The sequence below is a fragment of the Centruroides sculpturatus genome, unplaced genomic scaffold, assembly GCF_000671375.1.
Source record: "Centruroides sculpturatus isolate CEXI.00-Female unplaced genomic scaffold, Cexi_2.0 scaffold26, whole genome shotgun sequence".
Taxonomy (NCBI): Eukaryota; Metazoa; Arthropoda; class Arachnida; order Scorpiones; family Buthidae; genus Centruroides; species Centruroides sculpturatus.
The window spans coordinates 1,076,808-1,099,671 of NW_019384653.1; the positions used below are offsets into that span (position 1 = coordinate 1,076,808).

General features: G+C 28.8%; 2 protein-coding genes across 3 annotated transcripts in view; both read left to right on the forward strand.

The window, feature by feature from the left end:
- LOC111626352 (queuine tRNA-ribosyltransferase catalytic subunit 1-like) overlaps positions 1 to 13,311 on the forward strand; it is a 39,119-nt gene extending 25,808 nt beyond the window's left edge. The window contains exons 6-8 of one of the 2 annotated variants that reach the window (XM_023369699.1): positions 2,092 to 2,167; positions 6,953 to 7,147; positions 12,983 to 13,311. In XM_023369699.1, the coding sequence (XP_023225467.1) occupies positions 2,092 to 2,167; positions 6,953 to 7,147; positions 12,983 to 13,144 (433 nt within the window). In that variant the 3' untranslated portion in view covers positions 13,145 to 13,311. Of the gene's footprint in view, positions 1 to 2,091; positions 2,168 to 6,952; positions 7,148 to 7,242; positions 7,461 to 12,982 lie in introns of those variants that run through there. The other variant, XM_023369700.1, reaches the window with a different exon arrangement.
- An 884-nt stretch (positions 13,312 to 14,195) lies between these two features.
- LOC111626362 (queuine tRNA-ribosyltransferase catalytic subunit 1-like) lies at positions 14,196 to 22,034 on the forward strand. Its single transcript, XM_023369710.1, has 3 exons — positions 14,196 to 14,234; positions 15,510 to 15,704; positions 21,541 to 22,034. Exons 1-3 carry the CDS (start codon positions 14,196 to 14,198, stop codon positions 21,700 to 21,702), a joined length of 396 nt encoding a protein of 131 aa, XP_023225478.1. The 3' UTR covers positions 21,703 to 22,034.
- The last annotated feature ends 830 nt before the right edge of the window (positions 22,035 to 22,864 follow it).

Here is a 22,864-nt window from a genome sequence, read left to right on the forward strand (position 1 = left end):
TTCATTTGACTTTTTTCATGATTAATAAAAATAATAAAATTTTACTTACAAATTAAAATCAGAAGAAATTTAACAAAGTTATAAACCATGGCACCACGAACGTCTAATCGGGCCTAGTACACCGATAGTGCTACTTGTTTATACATGGCATGTATAATTGAATTAAGTCGTATACCGAACAAAAGTCGTATACTGAGCAAAATTTGTTTCATCCAAACAGGATGTATTCTGCAATGGACATATTCTAAAGCAGACATATTCTGAGGTACCACTATATGTAAATATACTATTTTATGTGCTTTGATACCTTAGTGTGACAATTGCTCTAAGTTAACAATGGTCATATCTCCATTTATTGTCAAGTGATGTATTTTAACTGTTTCTTCATTCAGCATCTGGTTTCTTTGAATCATATACCATAATTTCATGCAGCAATTCACAGCTTATCTGTGTTTAAAAGTCAATTTGAGTTACATAATGAGGTTGATTATCTGCTAATTCTAATGCACACTTATGAACTCAATGGTTTTTTTTTTTTTGTTTAAAGTCACCAAGAGTGTATATAGAAAATGTACAAAATCCATTACATGCTATAGATATTTATCATGGCATTTCTCCTGAAAACACCAAAGATACATATACCCATTCCTTGTCTTTAGTTTTCTACTGTTTATTTTCTGGGCATCAATTCACACTTTAATTATTATATTGTAGTTATAAGACATTCCTACTTGAAATTTATATTGAAAGCATACAGATTTCCAATTAATTTCCCCTCTGAACATATTATTTCAGAGAACTGTTTGAAAAGTGGCTGTTAAGTTTATTATTTGTTAACTTCTTTCTTTCTTTTCTTAATTACATAAAGTAAATTTTGATGATTAAGATTATTCATATGTTTAAAATAATAGCCTCAGCTTCTCACTTTTTATGCACAGCAACATTACTATTTGCTATTTTGCTAACAAAATTAAAACCAAATATAATGTTATTATCATTTTGCTCTACTTGCTTCATTTTTTAAAATTTTATAGTGTACAAATCCATTTTATATTAATTAAATGAACATTTATTTAAAATTTAAAATATTACTAAATAACTTTCAATTTAGAAGTTAATAGTAAAATAAATTTAAACTTAAGAGTTGAGCGATTGACTCTCCAACTAACGTCACATTAGATATTGTCATTAAAATTATTTTCTGTTCAATTTTTTCTGTGTTTATTTTAATATTTATTGTTATTACTTATTATGTATATAATGAATTAAATCATCAAATGCCAGATTATTTGAGCTATATTTTGGCTAACTTTTAATAAATAATGTAAAATAATTTTAATCTAAAAATAACTGGTTACACCACTATCTTGTATTAATTTTTTTAAAGCTATTATTTCCATTTTCACAATTCTCTGTAGGTTATAATGCCATTTATGTTTATACGTCACCTTTGGTTATCTGCAAAAAATTATAGCAGTTGTATTTTGAACTGCTTTTGGTACAATTAAATATCTGCATTAATTTAATGTAACTACTGTAGTATCATTGAACTGCATTATTATTTTTCTAGTATTAAATTTTTAATAAGAACACAGTTTGGTAATATGACAGAAATGCTTTCTAGTATCAAATAGAACCAGTAATATATTTTTATATCTGCCCATATACTTTGCATTTATATTGATAGTAACATTTATCTCTAGTAGCAAGCATAAAGAATAAATATTTTAAAATTATATTTAATCATTTTTCATATGCTCTGGAGGACAAATCCTTCAAGGTTTGTCATAGTCCCTCCATTAGTTCTTTTATTGGCATTTTCTGGTATATAAAATTTAATTATAATAATTAAGTATTTATAACTATTGTAATTATTTATGTGCAGTTGATGAACTAAAATTAGTTTAATAAAATTAATTTGCCTAATAAAAGTAAATTAATACATTCATTAAAAGTGAATTATTTTAATAAATAACAGTTTTATTCTTTTTTATAGTATATCAGTTTAAAATATAATAGTTATAATCAGTTTTATAATATATTTTAATGTTAGTATTAAGTTAATACATTTAAATAAATAATTAATTTCAGAATGGCTGTTGATTTAGTTGTATGTTGTGCATTAGGATGTGATATGTTTGATTGTGTTTTTCCAACAAGGACAGCCGTAAGTATGATTTAAAACTTTCAAATAAATTATTATTAAATAATCAGACACTATTTAGGTACAAATGTCTTTCTAAGAAATTATTGTGAAATACTTTCATATGTATTTTTTAGTTTTACTTCAGACAAACTAATACACTAGAAATGTTAAATTGAGTTCATATGACAATCTTTTATTAGCAAGAAGATATCATTAACTTTAGTACAGAAATTCCTTAAATAATCATACATGTATCTCTATATTAAAGATGGCTTAAATATGCCTATTTTCCTAAATATAATGATAACAATAGCAGAAATTTTGACTATATTAAGTTTTATAAGTGCATTTTAACTTACATGTTTTGGGAATGATTATTCTGATAACATTAAATGACTGATAATGATATCCTTGATTATCATAAATGTATTTTCAAAAGGTGATATAAAAGAAATATTTAAAAAAAAAATTTTTTTTCTTACTCTGTAGACAGTAAGATTTTTTTTTTCCTCTTGTCACAAGTTTAGTCTGATCTGTAATTGAGGGTGATTGAATAATGGGAAACAGTCTCTATTATATTAATTTCAGATTAGCCTTGAAAATTTCAGATGTGTAAGTGAAGGATTAGTTTACTAACCTAGGAAAGATTGAAGATTACATTGCATTTTATTATTATTCTCTATTGATATTTGATTGTTAAGCATTGGCATGCTTGTGAAAAGACTTTCAGTATGATTGCATACCACATACATATTTATTACTATTGTGATGAGGGTTTTTGGCAAAGACATTAAGAAATGTAAACTTAATTTTAATCTGCTTTATAACAAATACAGGAATAATCAAAATTGCAGAAGGAACATTTAAATGTTTGATGTTTATAGTGAATTTTTGTTTGTCTTCTAAAATCAATGGTTTTAGAGGTAATGACATGTTGTTATAAATACAAATTATTCTAGCTTTTAAAATTTATGGATTTTAAATTATAATAAAGTTCCAATATATATATATTTGAAATACAGTATTTAACACTGTTAAGTTATTCTGACACCTTAGTTTTATACAGACCGTGGTGTTTCTGAACTGTGAACTATTATATAATGATGCTGGATTAGTGAAAATATATTATATATATAATGCCTATATAATGAATAATAATTGTGTTTCCATTCAGTTATTTAATTAATAAAATATCTATCCTTTTTTTAATAGTAGGAAAATACTTCAATATCTCTACAAATAGTTTGTCAATAAATAAAGTTTTGAATGATTTTTTTAAATAAAATTTTTTTAATGTCAATGAGGTAGAAAAATTACTGATTTTTTTCATAGAAATTTGGTTAGAGATGGGTGGTTAAATTTATCATGAGATAGTGGACTTCTAGCCAAATTACTCTGTTTTGATTATTAATTATATTTAAAACCAGTTAAAAGGCTTGATGCAGGCATCGGGGCATACTAAATAGTTAGCATGCATAGCAATGATAAGTAATTAATTACAAATGGTTTACCTAAAGTGCAGAGATGTTCGGCAGAACACTGTTGAAAGTGAACTGCCCATAACTATCATTGTCATGTACTAAAACCAACATCTCTATATCCAATTCTTATGAGATAATTCAGCACTTCAAACAACCTTTACAGCTCTAGTGGTATGTATTTACACCTTAGCAAACGTTTTCAACCTCATCGAGGTCTTCATCAGGCTACTTTAATTAGGAATTTGAACGCATTTGGAATGGAATGTATACGATTCAAAATTTATAAAAACAGATTTAAGAATACTCATGGAATGTTACGCATGTGCTGAAACAACTGTAAAGCACGTGTAATATCAATAATGATCAGGCTCTCACATCGCACTGATCAACTGAGAACGATGGAAATATACAAGGCAGGATTACGTGGCACGTGCATCAACTCCAGAGATGCAGTCGGTATATCTAGCGTGTGGAAGTTTTGTTATGAGGGAACTCATCCCCATAAATGAGTGTGTATAATTCGTCTGCTTCTACCGTTACACAAACTTGATATTACACGTGCTTTACAGTCGTTTCAGCGCATGCGTAACGTTCCATGAGTATTCTTAAATCTGTTTTTATAAATTTTGAATCATATACGTTCTGTTCCAAATGCGTTCGAATTCCTAATTAAAGTAGCCTGATGAAGACCTCGATGAGGTTGAAAACGTTTGCTAAGGTGTAAACACATACCACTGGAGCTGTAAAGGTTGTTTGAAGTGCTGAATTGTAACTCCTCTAGTGTTGGAAGACATTTATTTCTTATGAGATAACTTTCAAAATACCAATAAGATACTACATATTTCCGTTATGATTGCAAAGAAATACTGTAATATCCTGTTTCCAGTTCAAAACATAATAATGAAACAAAAAAGCATAACTATCATTGTCATGCACTATGACCTACATCACTATATCCAATTCTTTTTAAATAACACAGCAAGCAGCATGCATGCCGAATACCATCAAAAAAGAGTCGAGCACGGACTCTGACAATTCCTAGGTTTGCCGCTATGCTTTGCTGGCACTCGATACGCCGACAGAGACTGGCCATTTTTTCAGTTTTATATAGTAGATAGATAAAAATAATAATAATGAATTCCTATTACTAATAAAAATAATAATATACTGAATATTACTGTAACAATATAAATATATATATATAATAATTTATATTGTTAATTTAAATAATAGCTAGGGGTGCCCCTAGTGGCTGTTTTTGGCATACTGTGATAGAGCCCAGTTTTTCAGTTTTATATAGTAGATAGCCTGATAAAATCTGGCAGATTGTTTGATTATTCTAATATACTTTGGGTTATGGATGTTATTGTATATATATTTACATCTCTTCTTTGTCAAATTTAGTAAACAATCTGTTATTAAGAACTTTATGAAGTTTTATTTTAAAAGCAATTTGATTGTTAGATTTACATAATAAGAATATACAATAATATATGTTTCTGTATTTTTTATCTCTATATATAACAAATTACATTTTTTACCATTATAAACAATTGGTTGTCATTTTTATATTTTCAATCACGATTTTAACACCAAATTTTGAAAATAAAGCCTTTGACTTTATTTCTTTTCTTCCAAATAATGTAGAAATTCTATGCTAAAATTTTTTGAACAATATAAAGATTAAACAATCTGTATATAAAGATATAAAGATTGTTTAATCTTTATATTGTTCAAAAAATAGATTATTAATTAATAATCTATTGATATTGATAATCTATAGAACTTCTTAACAAAATCTTCATGTTTTTCATTACCAGTTACTTGAAATGTGAAGTATAGTAAAATATAGATAACAAATAATTGCGTGAAACTAAGCATCTTGTTAAATTATATAAAATCAAACTGCTAAGATAAAGTAATCAAAATATTTCTTTTGATTATGCTAATTTAACAGTTTGGAAAATAAAAATTTTTGAATTAATTTAGTCCAGCACCTGCTCTTCAAGTATAATTCTATATTCCATTTTTTGAATTCTGCTTGGAGAGCTGATGTTGGACTAAATTAGTTCAAAAACTATTTTTCTAAAGATGAATATTTTATTTTCTTTAACATAGAATTTGTTTTTTAGATAATTGTAACTAATGAGGTGAAGGAAAGCAATCGTTATACTTTGTGAGACCAAGTAACCAAGATAACCAAGACATTAAAACAATTTTTTGGTTAGGCAAATATAAGAAAAACAATGTTTTTAATTTTACAAAAAATTTTATCTTAGATTATGTAAGTTTCATATCTATACAAACTTAGGAGAAACTTCTTAACATATAGGCGTTAAATTACAAATAAATGTCGTTTGATTAACAAGTGCTTTTGACAATAAATATTTTCGTCTTTGTCAGGTTGATAAAAAACGGTTTAAGTCCTTTTTTAAATAAGAATATCAAATTATTTCAATGGTATTAACGCTTTGGAATGAAAGCAATGGTGGAATGTAAGATAAAGAATTTAAATAAAAGGAAATTGCGGTTATAATGTGCATGTTCTATAAGTCTCCAAATAGTGGAGCTAGATATGTTGTGTTAGGCTGTTATACAAGTTAACCTTTCAAATGTTTCATTCCAAAATGTTAATACCGTTGGAATAATTTGATATTCTTATTTAAAAAAAGGACTTTAATCATTTTTATCAACTTGACAAAGATGAAAATATTTATCGTTGAAAGCGCTTGTTAATCTAGCAACATTTATTTGTAGTTTAATGCCTATATGTTAAGAAGTTTCTCCTATTAAATGATTGACGTGCTGCCCATTTCTCAATTATAGTTAACTATACAAACTTGCCTTAAAACAGGGTTTCCCAATAGGATTAGTGAAACATTGAGTGAGGTTGATAAAGCTTTGTAAATATAAGAAGTTTATTTAAAAACATTAAAAATTTTACACATTTTTTTACTCTCAAATAGATATTGGAAGATACCTTTTAAAAATTATATAGGAGACTGTTACATATATATTTATATTTTATATAATATTGTATGATATGTAATATATAATATTGAAGGGAAAAATTTTTCTGAAAAGGGTCAATACAAGAAAGATGTTGGGAATCCGTGCCTTAAAACAATATTTTGAATGTTTTTTTTGTAGCATAAATAATAGTAATTTTATTGAAAATCAATTTAATATTTTGACTTTCATTTTTATTTTATTTACTATATTTATTGCTGCATGAAAATATGTTTTTTAAAATTTAAATTATTTATAAAAAGTTTTTCATATAATTGTTTTACTATATTCAATTAAAACTTAATTTCATTAACAGAGATTTGGATCAGCACTAGTTATAGAAGGACAGTTAAACTTGAAAAAGGAATGTTATGCCAAAGATTTTCAACCCATTGATGATAAATGTTCTTGTTCCACATGTACTCATTATACTAGAGCTTATTTACATTCCATTGTCACACGTGAAACAGTTGCCTGCCATTTACTTTCTGTTCACAATGTAGCATTTCAGGTAAACATTGTTATAATTGTTTTATTATTAAATTATTTTTAGGCTGGTTTGTGGCCAAGTGACTAAAAGTACTAAACACTGGTAGTTGCTTTCAGGTTTGTTACCAACAGGCTTGCTGTGCAAAGTTTTCTGTGTTTTCTTCACATGTCTAATATTTAAATAGGGACCAGTTCCTAGGAAATGCTTACTTTGGCAGATTCCTTTCATGTTGTATTCCCTTATTCCAAACAACAAGTTATTTTCAAATTTCTCTGTTAATGTTTATTATAATATAAAAATTTTAAAAAAGAAACAATATACTGTATATTATTTTATTAATAATTTTTCTTTGTATCTTACTTTTGTTTTTACCTTATTATGCAAAAGCTAAACTTTAGAAACACATTGTTTGTTGCACAATTTAGACTGATTCCTTGTTTTTTTTTTTATCATAATGTTACATAGACTGTGAATAGTCCAGGTGGTGTTGCAATTGTTAGTATAAAAATGTGTTTTGCAGGAAAAGCTTAACACATTCTATGGTTTCACAGAACAAAATCACCAATTGCAGTTCAGCAAAATTTTAGAGAATGGAGAAAAGATGAATGATATGAAAGGTTGCTATGGAAAGTTTAAAGAGACTGGCAGTGTTGGTGACTAGAAAAACGCCAGTCTCTTTAAGCTTCATATATCAATCTTTCACATCTGGTGAGTCTTGTCCATACTCTTTTCTGAACCTCTGCTGAATTGTGATTAGTGATTTTGTTTTGTGAAACCATAGAAATCATTGAGTTTCCTGCAAAGATGCTATTTTAATGCTGGTGACTGCAGCACTATCTAGACCAGTGGTTCTCAACCTTTCTGAGGCTGTGGAACACCATCTGCATACTTTTTATTACACGGAGCATTGACATAAATATATTCGAAAATTGATAAGCAATTCCATGTCTACAATTCCATAAACTTTAATGTATTGAATAAAATAAAACCATGAAATTATCTATAAATCTGATAGTATTTTGTAGTACATTAAAATAAATTTTCAATAAAAACTTTAAAATATTCTTTCATGAAACACTTGAGGCGGGTTTGCAGAACACTGGTTAAGAACCACTGATCTAGACTGTTCGGTCAGGGTAAGATTACAGCAAAAATCTCTAGAAATTAGCCCAAATTATGCCATAAATCTCATATTTTCATCTAATATATTCTTTGTAAAATAAATTTTTGTAATCAGGGAAAGATTTTATGACTACCCTGTATAATAGCAAGTTGAAAATATCTTTTAAATAAATAATATATATAGATTATTTGGAAAAATATTTTATTTTTTTAAATTGTTTTGATCAGAAATTTTATAAATTATTTCATGTATATTGTGTAAACCTATTATAATCATTCTAATAGTGTAAATAAAGAAAATAATAGCTTTAGTTTCTACAGAAAAAATATGACATACAAAAACAGTCAAACTTCTCATTTATTATTTCTCCATCACTAATTTCACTTTATGTGGAATTACTGTTTAATTCTGATTTGGACATATTTTATAGCTGAACCCTTCCTTTTTTCTCTCTCTTAACCCAGATTCAGGACTGGCCAGAACTTCCAAGCCCTGGATGAGGTTAAACAAAAGCATCTGGCAATTCTACATTATCTAGACCTCTTAATATTTAACTTCACTGATCCGATGAGAACCAGTGCATTCAGGCTAGCCATTACCTGTTTTTAATTTCTATTCATGCATACAATCCAGCTAGATTAAAACAATTATTCAACCATAACAGAATTATACCACAAATTTACATATTATCTGATGCATTAATCTTTTATATTGTTGTATACTTTAGTGAAAAAACAATAATAGTCCTTACGATATTTTTCCTTTCTCACATACTTTCTAATTTGGGAATTAATGACAAATTATTATATTAATTAACTTAATCATTTGAATAAGTAAATAAATTATTAAGAAATGTGATATTCAACAATAGTATAAATTGTTGGAACAGCTTGAGAGTTTTGCTAAGTGTTTGAAAATTACTATTGTATCCAAGAATTACTTTTATTTATGACAACTGATTGATAAATAAGACTTCATAGCTCTAATTTACTTAGAAAAGATGAATTAAGTTAGGTTTCAAACCTATTTTCACATGCAAGTCAGCATACCAATTTAATGGCACCAAAAAATACACCCACTTTGTACTTTTACCAGTGCAATGATTATTGACACCAATCAAGTGGTGTTACCTAAATTTGCATATTTCCACATGCAAATAAACTGATGCCAGTTGATTAATGCCAATAATCATTGCACATGGAAAACTAGCTTTTAGATGCTTTATGGATATACTACTTAAAATTACTGGAGCATTGCCATATTTTTGTTGATCCAGAATATAGTATTTAATAGTAATCTATAATTATTCTGATAACTGTTATTAGTCTTAGTTCTTGTTTGTATTGATTAACAACAGTTTTATTTTGTTTATAGCTCACTTTTTAGTTTAATTTTGTTTTTGTGGACAAAACTTCCTTTTTTTTTGCATCATATCACTTATTATTACAGTCACTTCTCTATATATTTTGGGTTATGTATTAACACTGCCTTGGAAATGTGCAAAAAATCTGTAATCTCATTGAAATAGATGTTTTCTAGATAAACCCAAACAATTGTGTTTTGCAATCACATGTAATATTTTAGATTCATGTTTCTGAAAATACTATGTCAGAATTTTATTACATACTTAAAAATAAAGCATGCACTGGGATATTCATCATAAACACAAAAATGTAAAGGTTGTAAGCTTCCTACTGGGATGGGATGATGATCACTGAAAAACCAAAGATGTGTGCCGTACTATCAGGATGAATGCAGAGAGCAGCATAAAATTTTTAGTATGATAATTTTTGTGATTGCCATTGCAAACACATATCTTTTGTGTATGGAGTCCTGACTAACATATGCTTTCTCTTTTACCATTCCATTTTATTTTTAATACAAAGACAGTGAAAAAAATTAAAACAGTTAAAATTTACCTGTTTTTTAGCAAGTCCATTATGGGTTTGGCCAGGCCCACAATGGGATGATGAATGATAAGGTGGCAACATATCCAGATGGACCACCATTCAAAAAATTCTTGGGGGTTCATTGACTCATTCAGATTTGATCTTGGTCCCTCAGATGGTAAGTTGCCATCATAATTATTCAGTCATTTGGCCATCAAAAACAGTCAGTAGTCATCACAAGTAGATCACAGGGTACATAATGTATATGAAGATACATTACTTATGTATTGAAACCTAGGAAGTGCTCTTCTTTTTAAATATTTATATTTTACTATTTAGTTATTTATTGATAGTGTCTTCCTTTTTAAAAATGTATCCAGTTTAGTGATTCCTACAATAACTGAGGAAAAAGAAAAGCTTTCTTCAAGAACTCATTTGTTCTTGAATAAAGGTTTTCTTTTTCCTCAGTTATTATTGGAGAATTATTGCTACAATTTCAAAGCCTGTTTACATTAAGATACTGCTAATTGCTTGTAAATTGTACTGAATTTTATAAATGCTAATTTGCATATTAATTTTTTTATGACAATTTAAGGAATTTTTCTTAATGAGAATTTGGCATCCCAATAAAAAATTTACATATTAGTTTAATTTATCTTTGAGTTACGTTTATGAATAAGAATAGATTTGTACATGCAAATTATAAGTATTTATGATTTTATTGATTTTCTGATGTTATTAATTAATTGCTTGTATATTTTAATGTAGAATGTCTCTGAAATTTGAGCAAAAACAAAATTTATAAGACTTTGCAGACACGCTTAGCAACTTCATAAACCTTAATACAATTTATATAATTCTTTGTGAGTATTAACACTATATAAACCTTAATACAATTTATATAATTCTTTGTGAGTATTAACACTATAAAGATGAATCAGTTTCTTAAAATATATTGATTTTCTTTCTCTTTGTGTCTGTATTTTTTTAAAAATAAGTTGAAGTTTAAGGCTAGATAAAAAATACATTTTGTAAAAAATTTAGAAAAGAAATATAAATTGTTATTCTCTAGGAACACATTCAATATATTATATTGGTTTGTTTGGAAAGTTCATAGTGATTTTTAAGAGAAATAAAAGAAACAGTTTTAAAACTAAAAATATACTTTTATTCCATTATGTATGCACCATTGTTTTTAATGATGTGTTGCCATCTATGGGGGAGCTTCATGATACCCTCTTCATAGAACTTTCTAGTTTGTCCCATGAAAAACTGTACCAAGTGGTTTTTGCAAGCTTCCAAAGTGTCAAAGCTTTTATCATGAAGGGAATTTTGCAGAGAATGAAACAAATGGACAAGGTCGGGTGTGAGGTAAAACATCCCAGCCTAGTTCCAGTCATTTTTGGCATGTTTGTAAAGACGTATGGTCTGGCATTATCATGGTGAAACACAATGCCTTTTCTATTGGCTAATTCTGGATGTTTTTCTTTAATTTCCATGTTCAGTTTATCCAATTGGGAACTATACTTATCAGAATCAATTGTTTGATTCTGTGGAAGCAGCTCATAGTACAGGATTCCTTTCCAATCCCACCAGATGGTGAGCATGACCTTCTTTGGATGAAGACAGGCCTTTGGAGTTTTTAATGGTAGTTCATTTTTCTTACCCCATGATCGTTTTTTGCTGATGTTGTTATAAACGATCCACTTTTTATCACCTGTCACTAAGTGCTTCAGAAAAGGGTCATTTTCATTTCATTTTTCAAGAGAATCACAAATGGAGATGCAATCCAGTAAGTTCTTTTCTGTTAAGTCGTGAGGTATCCAAATGTCGTAACGATTCATGTATTCGAGCTTCTTTAGATGTTGAAATCAGTACTGTTTGATGACTTCACTATGTCTGCAAACTCTTGAGTTGTGTAATGAGGGTTTTCATCCAATAATGCTTTGATCTGATCCTCTTCAGTAATGAGGGTCTTCCTGAGGGAGAGCATTTCAAGGCTGAAATTACCTGCTTTAAATTTTTCAAACCACTTTCGAACAGTTGATTTTGCTACAGCATTTCCACCATAAACATCACATATTTTTTTTTGCTGTTTGTACAGCATTTTTGCCTTTACAATAAAGAAACAAGTGTCGATAATGCATGTTGTTTGCATCCATTTTTGCAATGAGACAAATTAAATGATATTTGAATAATCTTAATGGGTTTTTGTAATGGACGTGTCTCAAGGTCATTTATCATAATATTCATTGATTTGTACAATTCTAATTATTTTCATGTCAATCAGTGTCTCAACTGTTGGCTATCAAAAATCGCTACAAATGTTCCAAACAACCCAATATAAAACAATCTACAGAATATGTTAAAAAACAGGAACACACTAAACACCTTAATATTATCAACCCTTTCTTTTAGAACTAAAAGAGTTGAAACTCTTCTGTTATCATAAAAATATCCTACATTAAAATGTCTTGAATCTAATACAAGGTGTGTATTCCATTTGCCTATTTCACCAGAACAATGGAAGCAACTTAAGTACTGATTATATTAATTTAATTCTTATTATAATGGTTACTGTTTATCATTAATTTATTTAGGGGGCTTATTCCACATTGAGAGTTATTTATAAATCCGTTATTATTTTACTAATTACAACTCTACATTTTTTACTGTTATTTTATCATAAAATGCATTTTGGCTGTATCATACTGCCCTCCTTAGTTAGGTAATATTGGTAAGTTACTTAACTATTTGATCAATATTACCTAACTGAAGAGAGCAATATGATACTATTAAAACTTTTTATTTATATTTTATATAAATAATTTTTTTAAAATTTAGATGAACTTAATGAGGTCAATCCGTGAAAGCATCAAAGAAAACAAGTTTCCTGAATTTGTTAAAGAATTTATGCAGAAAGTCTATCCTGATCATCGGTATCCTAAATGGGTATATGATGCATTGCTCTCTGTAAATATTCACTTACCCATGGTTAATAGTTGATAATTATTGAGGATAATTATTTAAGTCCAAAAATTTTATTGGTTTTATGACAAAATCAAATTTTAATATATTATCATTCCAAAAGCTTTTTATTTTTCTTTTATTTTTGTTTGAATTAATTAACTTTTTACAGTGATAATACTTCATAGCAAGTGAGACTTATTATTAATGTGGTAGATATAATAATNGTCACTGTAGTGCTCAAGAAAAGTCAATGCACTGGCCAAACGTTTGGTTTTGTGCTCCTCCGTCAACATTTTTGGCACCCAACGGGAACACAACTTCCGATAATTTAATCGTCCGGTCACAATTTCATAGAGAACACTTCTTGAAACTGCAGGAAACTCTTTAGATAAAGATGAAATCGTGAATTGTCTGTTCTCTTTCACTCTACAGTCCATTTTTTCAATCAAATCGTCGATAATGACTGAAGGTCGCCCACTTTGTTCCTCATCGTGAATGTTTGTGCGGCCATTACTAAAGGCCCTAACCCATTTTCATACCATTCCATCACTCATAACGCTTTCACCATAAACTTCACTGATTTGGCGATGAATTTCAGCCACTTTCGAGCCTTTAGCACTAAGAAAACGAATAACGGCACGCACTTCGCAGTCGGCGGGATTCTCAATGAGCGGCGGCATTTCAATAACACACAAACAGCAGTAAACACAGTCGACTGGCTCCGTAGTGGCGTTTGTGGCTTCCCAACAGATGTAGGTACACACAGCTAAGTGCCGACTGCAGCGCTCCAGCGGCGTTATATTAAAACAGTACTTACTTTAAAAAGACGCCTGGTATGTCCTCATAGGAAGTGATGTCCCTAGCTGTGTGCTGAAATTTTTTAATGATTTGTTTATGTATATTAAAAATGTCAAAAGATATAAAAGATTATTGTACACTTCTAAGAACATATTTTATATAAAATTATGTAAAATGTTCTTAGAAGTGTTCAATAAACAATAGAAAAAATCTTTCTTAAAAACAAGTAATAAAATTTTCTGACCAAGAAACAACAAACTTTTATGATGCTTATGAGAGGAGTCATCACATGTGGTGTTGCAGTGTAGACTGCTCCAAGGCATCACAGGTAGTGATTGTGTTAATATAATATTTAATATTATTTAATTACATTAAACTTTATATAAATAAAACTCTGTTAGAAATTGAATTTTATAGAATAACTAGCTGCAAGGACCCGCTTCGCTTGGTTTTTATTTGTTCGTACATTTGTATGTAATATAGTTTTTGTTTTTTATATATAAAAGACTGTTTTTCTAAGTAATCTAGAATCTAGCTGCAAGGACCCGCTTCGCTGGGTTTTTATTTGTGGGCAAAAAGTAATGATAGTGAAGATTAAGATAATTACATTATAGCCAATCTTACCCGTTTTCACAGAATGCAAGAATTAGGTCCCCCGTTTCCAGACTAATTAGAGACCTGGTCCCGATTCTATTTCTGAATGTCTCCTGTTCACGTCCAGTCAAATGAACTATTTTTAACATTTCTGGAACGTTTACAATCATTCTATAATCGAACCAATATTCAAATTTTATGTTTGAATTTAATTCGAATATTGTTCGAATTAAATTCGAACAAATTCGAACATAACATTCGAAATAGAAAACCACTTTCAACCACTTTCAGCCCCATATCTCCTGCACCCTTATAGCTATCGAGATGCAACCCCCATAGTGCGTGAATGGAGACTTGGGCTACTACTACATACAAACACCATTCACGTGCAATGTGTAGTTTTGGCGGAAAAGTGAAATATAGGGACATACACGTCCATTTTTATATATATATATATAAAAGTTTTATTATGAGTGCAACATCCACAGAAAACATAATTACAAATTCTTTACAGAAGGCATCACTACTAACGTAAGAAATGTCACTTCTGAATACTTTATTCATATTGAAACAGTTCTAGTAACAGTTTTAGCCAGTGATGGATTGCCCAATAGGCACACTAGGCATGCTCCTAGGGCCTCATCTTGAGGGGCTTCAAAAATTACATAACAAAGATAATATGCCTGAAAAAATTTATTAAATTATGATAACATTATCAATCAATTTGTAGATTTAAAAACAAAAAGTAACATTGTTAGTTGTAATACTAACTAGACAAATTCAATAAATATGTATAAATAAAGAAAAATCTTATTATTTAAGGATTCTATTGTCTTTTTAATATAAAAAATACTTATATAAAGGACCTTATAATACTGGTTGATCTTGTTTAATGTTGTCATGCAGTGTCACACATAATGTAATGACACTTAAAAATATATTGAATTATCAAAAGATATTATTATTACTAAAACTTCATTCAAANATTAAAACTTAATTTCATTAACAGAGATTTGGATCAGCACTAGTTATAGAAGGACAGTTAAACTTGAAAAAGGAATGTTATGCCAAAGATTTTCAACCCATTGATGATAAATGTTCTTGTTCCACATGTACTCATTATACTAGAGCTTATTTACATTCCATTGTCACACGTGAAACAGTTGCCTGCCATTTACTTTCTGTTCACAATGTAGCATTTCAGGTAAACATTATTATAATTGTTTTATTATTAAATTATTTTTAGGCTGGTTTGTGGCCAAGTGACTAAAAGTACTAAACACTGGTAGTTGCTTTCAGGTTTGTTACCAACAGGCTTGCTGTGCAAAGTTTTCTGTGTTTTCTTCACATGTCTAATATTTAAATAGGGACCAGTTCCTAGGAAATGCTTACTTTGGCAGATTCCTTTCATGTTGTATTCCCTTATTCCAAACAACAAGTTATTTTCAAATTTCTCTGTTAATGTTTATTATAATATAAAAATTTTAAAAAAGAAACAATATACTGTATATTATTTTATTAATAATTTTTCTTTGTATCTTACTTTTGTTTTTACCTTATTATGCAAAAGCTAAACTTTAGAAACACATTGTTTGTTGCACAATTTAGACTGATTCCTTGTTTTTTTTTTTATCATAATGTTACATAGACTGTGAATAGTCCAGGTGGTGTTGCAATTGTTAGTATAAAAATGTGTTTTGCAGGAAAAGCTTAACACATTCTATGGTTTCACAGAACAAAATCACCAATTGCAGTTCAGCAAAATTTTAGAGAATGGAGAAAAGATGAATGATATGAAAGGTTGCTATGGAAAGTTTAAAGAGACTGGCAGTGTTGGTGACTAGAAAAACGCCAGTCTCTTTAAGCTTCATATATCAATCTTTCACATCTGGTGAGTCTTGTCCATACTCTTTTCTGAACCTCTGCTGAATTGTGATTAGTGATTTTGTTTTGTGAAACCATAGAAATCATTGAGTTTCCTGCAAAGATGCTATTTTAATGCTGGTGACTGCAGCACTATCTAGACCAGTGGTTCTCAACCTTTCTGAGGCTGTGGAACACCATCTGCATACTTTTTATTACACGGAGCATTGACATAAATATATTCGAAAATTGATAAGCAATTCCATGTCTACAATTCCATAAACTTTAATGTATTGAATAAAATAAAACCATGAAATTATCTATAAATCTGATAGTATTTTGTAGTACATTAAAATAAATTTTCAATAAAAACTTTAAAATATTCTTTCATGAAACACTTGAGGCGGGTTTGCAGAACACTGGTTAAGAACCACTGATCTAGACTGTTCGGTCAGGGTAAGATTACAGCAAAAATCTCTAGAAATTAGCCCAAATTATGCCATAAATCTCATATTTTCATCTAATATATTCTTTGTAAAATAAATTTTTGTAATCAGGGAAAGATTTTATGACTACCCTGTATAATAGCAAGTTGAAAATATCTTTTAAATAAATAATATATATAGATTATTTGGAAAAATATTTTATTTTTTTAAATTGTTTTGATCAGAAATTTTATAAATTATTTCATGTATATTGTGTAAACCTATTATAATCATTCTAATAGTGTAAATAAAGAAAATAATAGCTTTAGTTTCTACAGAAAAAATATGACATACAAAAACAGTCAAACTTCTCATTTATTATTTCTCCATCACTAATTTCACTTTATGTGGAATTACTGTTTAATTCTGATTTGGACATATTTTATAGCTGAACCCTTCCTTTTTTCTCTCTCTTAACCCAGATTCAGGACTGGCCAGAACTTCCAAGCCCTGGATGAGGTTAAACAAAAGCATCTGGCAATTCTACATTATCTAGACCTCTTAATATTTAACTTCACTGATCCGATGAGAACCAGTGCATTCAGGCTAGCCATTACCTGTTTTTAATTTCTATTCATGCATACAATCCAGCTAGATTAAAACAATTATTCAACCATAACAGAATTATACCACAAATTTACATATTATCTGATGCATTAATCTTTTATATTGTTGTATACTTTAGTGAAAAAACAATAATAGTCCTTACGATATTTTTCCTTTCTCACATACTTTCTAATTTGGGAATTAATGACAAATTATTATATTAATTAACTTAATCATTTGAATAAGTAAATAAATTATTAAGAAATGTGATATTCAACAATAGTATAAATTGTTGGAACAGCTTGAGAGTTTTGCTAAGTGTTTGAAAATTACTATTGTATCCAAGAATTACTTTTATTTATGACAACTGATTGATAAATAAGACTTCATAGCTCTAATTTACTTAGAAAAGATGAATTAAGTTAGGTTTCAAACCTATTTTCACATGCAAGTCAGCATACCAATTTAATGGCACCAAAAAATACACCCACTTTGTACTTTTACCAGTGCAATGATTATTGACACCAATCAAGTGGTGTTACCTAAATTTGCATATTTCCACATGCAAATAAACTGATGCCAGTTGATTAATGCCAATAATCATTGCACATGGAAAACTAGCTTTTAGATGCTTTATGGATATACTACTTAAAATTACTGGAGCATTGCCATATTTTTGTTGATCCAGAATATAGTATTTAATAGTAATCTATAATTATTCTGATAACTGTTATTAGTCTTAGTTCTTGTTTGTATTGATTAACAACAGTTTTATTTTGTTTATAGCTCACTTTTTAGTTTAATTTTGTTTTTGTGGACAAAACTTCCTTTTTTTTTTGCATCATATCACTTATTATTACAGTCACTTCTCTATATATTTTGGGTTATGTATTAACACTGCCTTGGAAATGTGCAAAAAATCTGTAATCTCATTGAAATAGATGTTTTCTAGATAAACCCAAACAATTGTGTTTTGCAATCACATGTAATATTTTAGATTCATGTTTCTGAAAATACTATGTCAGAATTTTATTACATACTTAAAAATAAAGCATGCACTGGGATATTCATCATAAACACAAAAATGTAAAGGTTGTAAGCTTCCTACTGGGATGGGATGATGATCACTGAAAAACCAAAGATGTGTGCCCTACTATCAGGATGAATGCAGAGAGCAGCATAAAATTTTTAGTATGATAATTTTTGTGATTGCCATTGCAAACACATATCTTTTGTGTATGGAGTCCTGACTAACATATGCTTTCTCTTTTACCATTCCATTTTATTTTTAATACAAAGACAGTGAAAAAAATTAAAACAGTTAAAATTTACCTGTTTTTTAGCAAGTCCATTATGGGTTTGGCCAGGCCCACAATGGGATGATGAATGATAAGGTGGCAACATATCCAGATGGACCACCATTCAAAAAATTCTTGGGGGTTCATTGACTCATTCAGATTTGATCTTGGTCCCTCAGATGGTAAGTTGCCATCATAATTATTCAGTCATTTGGCCATCAAAAACAGTCAGTAGTCATCACAAGTAGATCACAGGGTACATAATGTATATGAAGATACATTACTTATGTATTGAAACCTAGGAAGTGCTCTTCTTTTTAAATATTTATATTTTACTATTTAGTTATTTATTGATAGTGTCTTCCTTTTTAAAAATGTATCCAGTTTAGTGATTCCTACAATAACTGAGGAAAAAGAAAAGCTTTCTTCAAGAACTCATTTGTTCTTGAATAAAGGTTTTCTTTTTCCTCAGTTATTATTGGAGAATTATTGCTACAATTTCAAAGCCTGTTTACATTAAGATACTGCTAATTGCTTGTAAATTGTACTGAATTTTATAAATGCTAATTTGCATATTAATTTTTTTATGACAATTTAAGGAATTTTTCTTAATGAGAATTTGGCATCCCAATAAAAAATTTACATATTAGTTTAATTTATCTTTGAGTTACGTTTATGAATAAGAATAGATTTGTACATGCAAATTATAAGTATTTATGATTTTATTGATTTTCTGATGTTATTAATTAATTGCTTGTATATTTTAATGTAGAATGTCTCTGAAATTTGAGCAAAAACAAAATTTATAAGACTTTGCAGACACGCTTAGCAACTTCATAAACCTTAATACAATTTATATAATTCTTTGTGAGTATTAACACTATATAAACCTTAATACAATTTATATAATTCTTTGTGAGTATTAACACTATAAAGATGAATCAGTTTCTTAAAATATATTGATTTTCTTTCTCTTTGTGTCTGTATTTTTTTAAAAATAAGTTGAAGTTTAAGGCTAGATAAAAAATACATTTTGTAAAAAATTTAGAAAAGAAATATAAATTGTTATTCTCTAGGAACACATTCAATATATTATATTGGTTTGTTTGGAAAGTTCATAGTGATTTTTAAGAGAAATAAAAGAAACAGTTTTAAAACTAAAAATATACTTTTATTCCATTATGTATGCACCATTGTTTTTAATGATGTGTTGCCATCTATGGGGGAGCTTCATGATACCCTCTTCATAGAACTTTCTAGTTTGTCCCATGAAAAACTGAACCAAGTGGTTTTTGCAAGCTTCCAAAGTGTCAAAGCTTTTATCATGAAGGGAATTTTGCAGAGAATGAAACAAATGGACAAGGTCGGGTGTGAGGTAAAACATCCCAGCCTAGTTCCAGTCATTTTTGGCATGTTTGTAAAGACGTATGGTCTGGCATTATCATGGTGAAACACAATGCCTTTTCTATTGGCTAATTCTGGATGTTTTTCTTTAATTTCCATGTTCAGTTTATCCAATTGGGAACTATACTTATCAGAATCAATTGTTTGATTCTGTGGAAGCAGCTCATAGTACAGGATTCCTTTCCAATCCCACCAGATGGTGAGCATGACCTTCTTTGGATGAAGACAGGCCTTTGGAGTTTTTAATGGTAGTTCATTTTTCTTACCCCATGATCGTTTTTTGCTGATGTTGTTATAAACGATCCACTTTTTATCACCTGTCACTAAGTGCTTCAGAAAAGGGTCATTTTCATTTCATTTTTCAAGAGAATCACAAATGGAGATGCAATCCAGTAAGTTCTTTTCTGTTAAGTCGTGAGGTATCCAAATGTCGTAACGATTCATGTATTCGAGCTTCTTTAGATGTTGAAATCAGTACTGTTTGATGACTTCACTATGTCTGCAAACTCTTGAGTTGTGTAATGAGGGTTTTCATCCAATAATGCTTTGATCTGATCCTCTTCAGTAATGAGGGTCTTCCTGAGGGAGAGCATTTCAAGGCTGAAATTACCTGCTTTAAATTTTTCAAACCACTTTCGAACAGTTGATTTTGCTACAGCATTTCCACCATAAACATCACATATTTTTTTTTGCTGTTTGTACAGCATTTTTGCCTTTACAATAAAGAAACAAGTGTCGATAATGCATGTTGTTTGCATCCATTTTTGCAATGAGACAAATTAAATGATATTTGAATAATCTTAATGGGTTTTTGTAATGGACGTGTCTCAAGGTCATTTATCATAATATTCATTGATTTGTACAATTCTAATTATTTTCATGTCAATCAGTGTCTCAACTGTTGGCTATCAAAAATCGCTACAAATGTTCCAAACAACCCAATATAAAACAATCTACAGAATATGTTAAAAAACAGGAACACACTAAACACCTTAATATTATCAACCCTTTCTTTTAGAACTAAAAGAGTTGAAACTCTTCTGTTATCATAAAAATATCCTACATTAAAATGTCTTGAATCTAATACAAGGTGTGTATTCCATTTGCCTATTTCACCAGAACAATGGAAGCAACTTAAGTACTGATTATATTAATTTAATTCTTATTATAATGGTTACTGTTTATCATTAATTTATTTAGGGGGCTTATTCCACATTGAGAGTTATTTATAAATCCGTTATTATTTTACTAATTACAACTCTACATTTTTTACTGTTATTTTATCATAAAATGCATTTTGGCTGTATCATACTGCCCTCCTTAGTTAGGTAATATTGGTAAGTTACTTAACTATTTGATCAATATTACCTAACTGAAGAGAGCAATATGATACTATTAAAACTTTTTATTTATATTTTATATAAATAATTTTTTTAAAATTTAGATGAACTTAATGAGGTCAATCCGTGAAAGCATCAAAGAAAACAAGTTTCCTGAATTTGTTAAAGAATTTATGCAGAAAGTCTATCCTGATCATCGGTATCCTAAATGGGTATATGATGCATTGCTCTCTGTAAATATTCACTTACCCATGGTTAATAGTTGATAATTATTGAGGATAATTATTTAAGTCCAAAAATTTTATTGGTTTTATGACAAAATCAAATTTTAATATATTATCATTCCAAAAGCTTTTTATTTTTCTTTTATTTTTGTTTGAATTAATTAACTTTTTACAGTGATAATACTTCATAGCAAGTGAGACTTATTATTAATGTGGTAGATATAATAATTGTATGATATAAAAGCCAGATGTCAAAATTCTTATTATAAATTATATTAAAAAAATACCTTAGTTTATAGAAATTTTTAATAGGATACAACAGTATAGAATCTGCTTATTTATTTTAACAGATTCTATGTTTTAACATTTGTTTCCATGCAATAACATTATTATATTAATTTTATTACAAGATTTATGAAAAATATAACTACAGGGTGTCCAAAAAGTTACTGTTTAGTGAGAAATTTGTAATGACATTAAAATTATATGTATGGTATTGCATATGAGAACTGTAAACTGTATGCCCCACATTTCCATTTTACAGTAGATGATGTTTTCAGAAGACTTCTTTGCTGATTGCATAGTCTTTTGTGGAATATGTCCTACTAAGTTTTCAGACCTCACTCCTTTGGTTTTGGGGCCTCTTAGGAGCATTTTTAGCATTTTCTATAGAAGAAACTGCAATATTGTATGTAAAACTTCACTTTTAATAAAATTTATTCAAACCTTTTCCATTGTGCAGTAACTTTTTAGACATCCTGTACAAGATTATATTTCTTCTATATATGCATGATATTTGTTTTAAAATTAATTGTGTAGTCATACAATAAGAGTATGTTGTTCATCATGTCATACAATATAGAGTATATTTATTCATATGAGAATTATATGTATACAGGGTGTATCAGAATGACGTTTTAAAAATTTGGGGGATTGTAGAGGATGAAATTTTGAACGTTTTGATATAAGGAACCCATAACCAGAAATGTGATATAAAGTTTCTACATCACTTTGCACTTTGCAGTTGGTATGATGAATGAAATGGCAGAATACAGTATTTATGACAAGTTTTATTGACAAAACAATAGAGTACAATCAAACTGTACATCGAATCAGTGGCTGCACTACTTTAGAGTAAATGTTCAATGTGACAACCACCAACTTCGTTACATGATGTACAATGACAAACCATGTTTTGTCCGAC

Coding starts and splice junctions, on each gene's coding strand:
- LOC111626362 (XM_023369710.1), top strand. CDS start 14,196: ATGTGGTGTTGCAGTGTAGACTGCTCCAAGGCATCACAG. Junction 14,235..15,509: donor ACTGCTCCAAGGCATCACAG/GTAGTGATTGTG, acceptor TTTCATTAACAG/AGATTTGGATCAGCACTAGT. Junction 15,705..21,540: donor TTCACAATGTAGCATTTCAG/GTAAACATTATT, acceptor TTTAAAATTTAG/ATGAACTTAATGAGGTCAAT.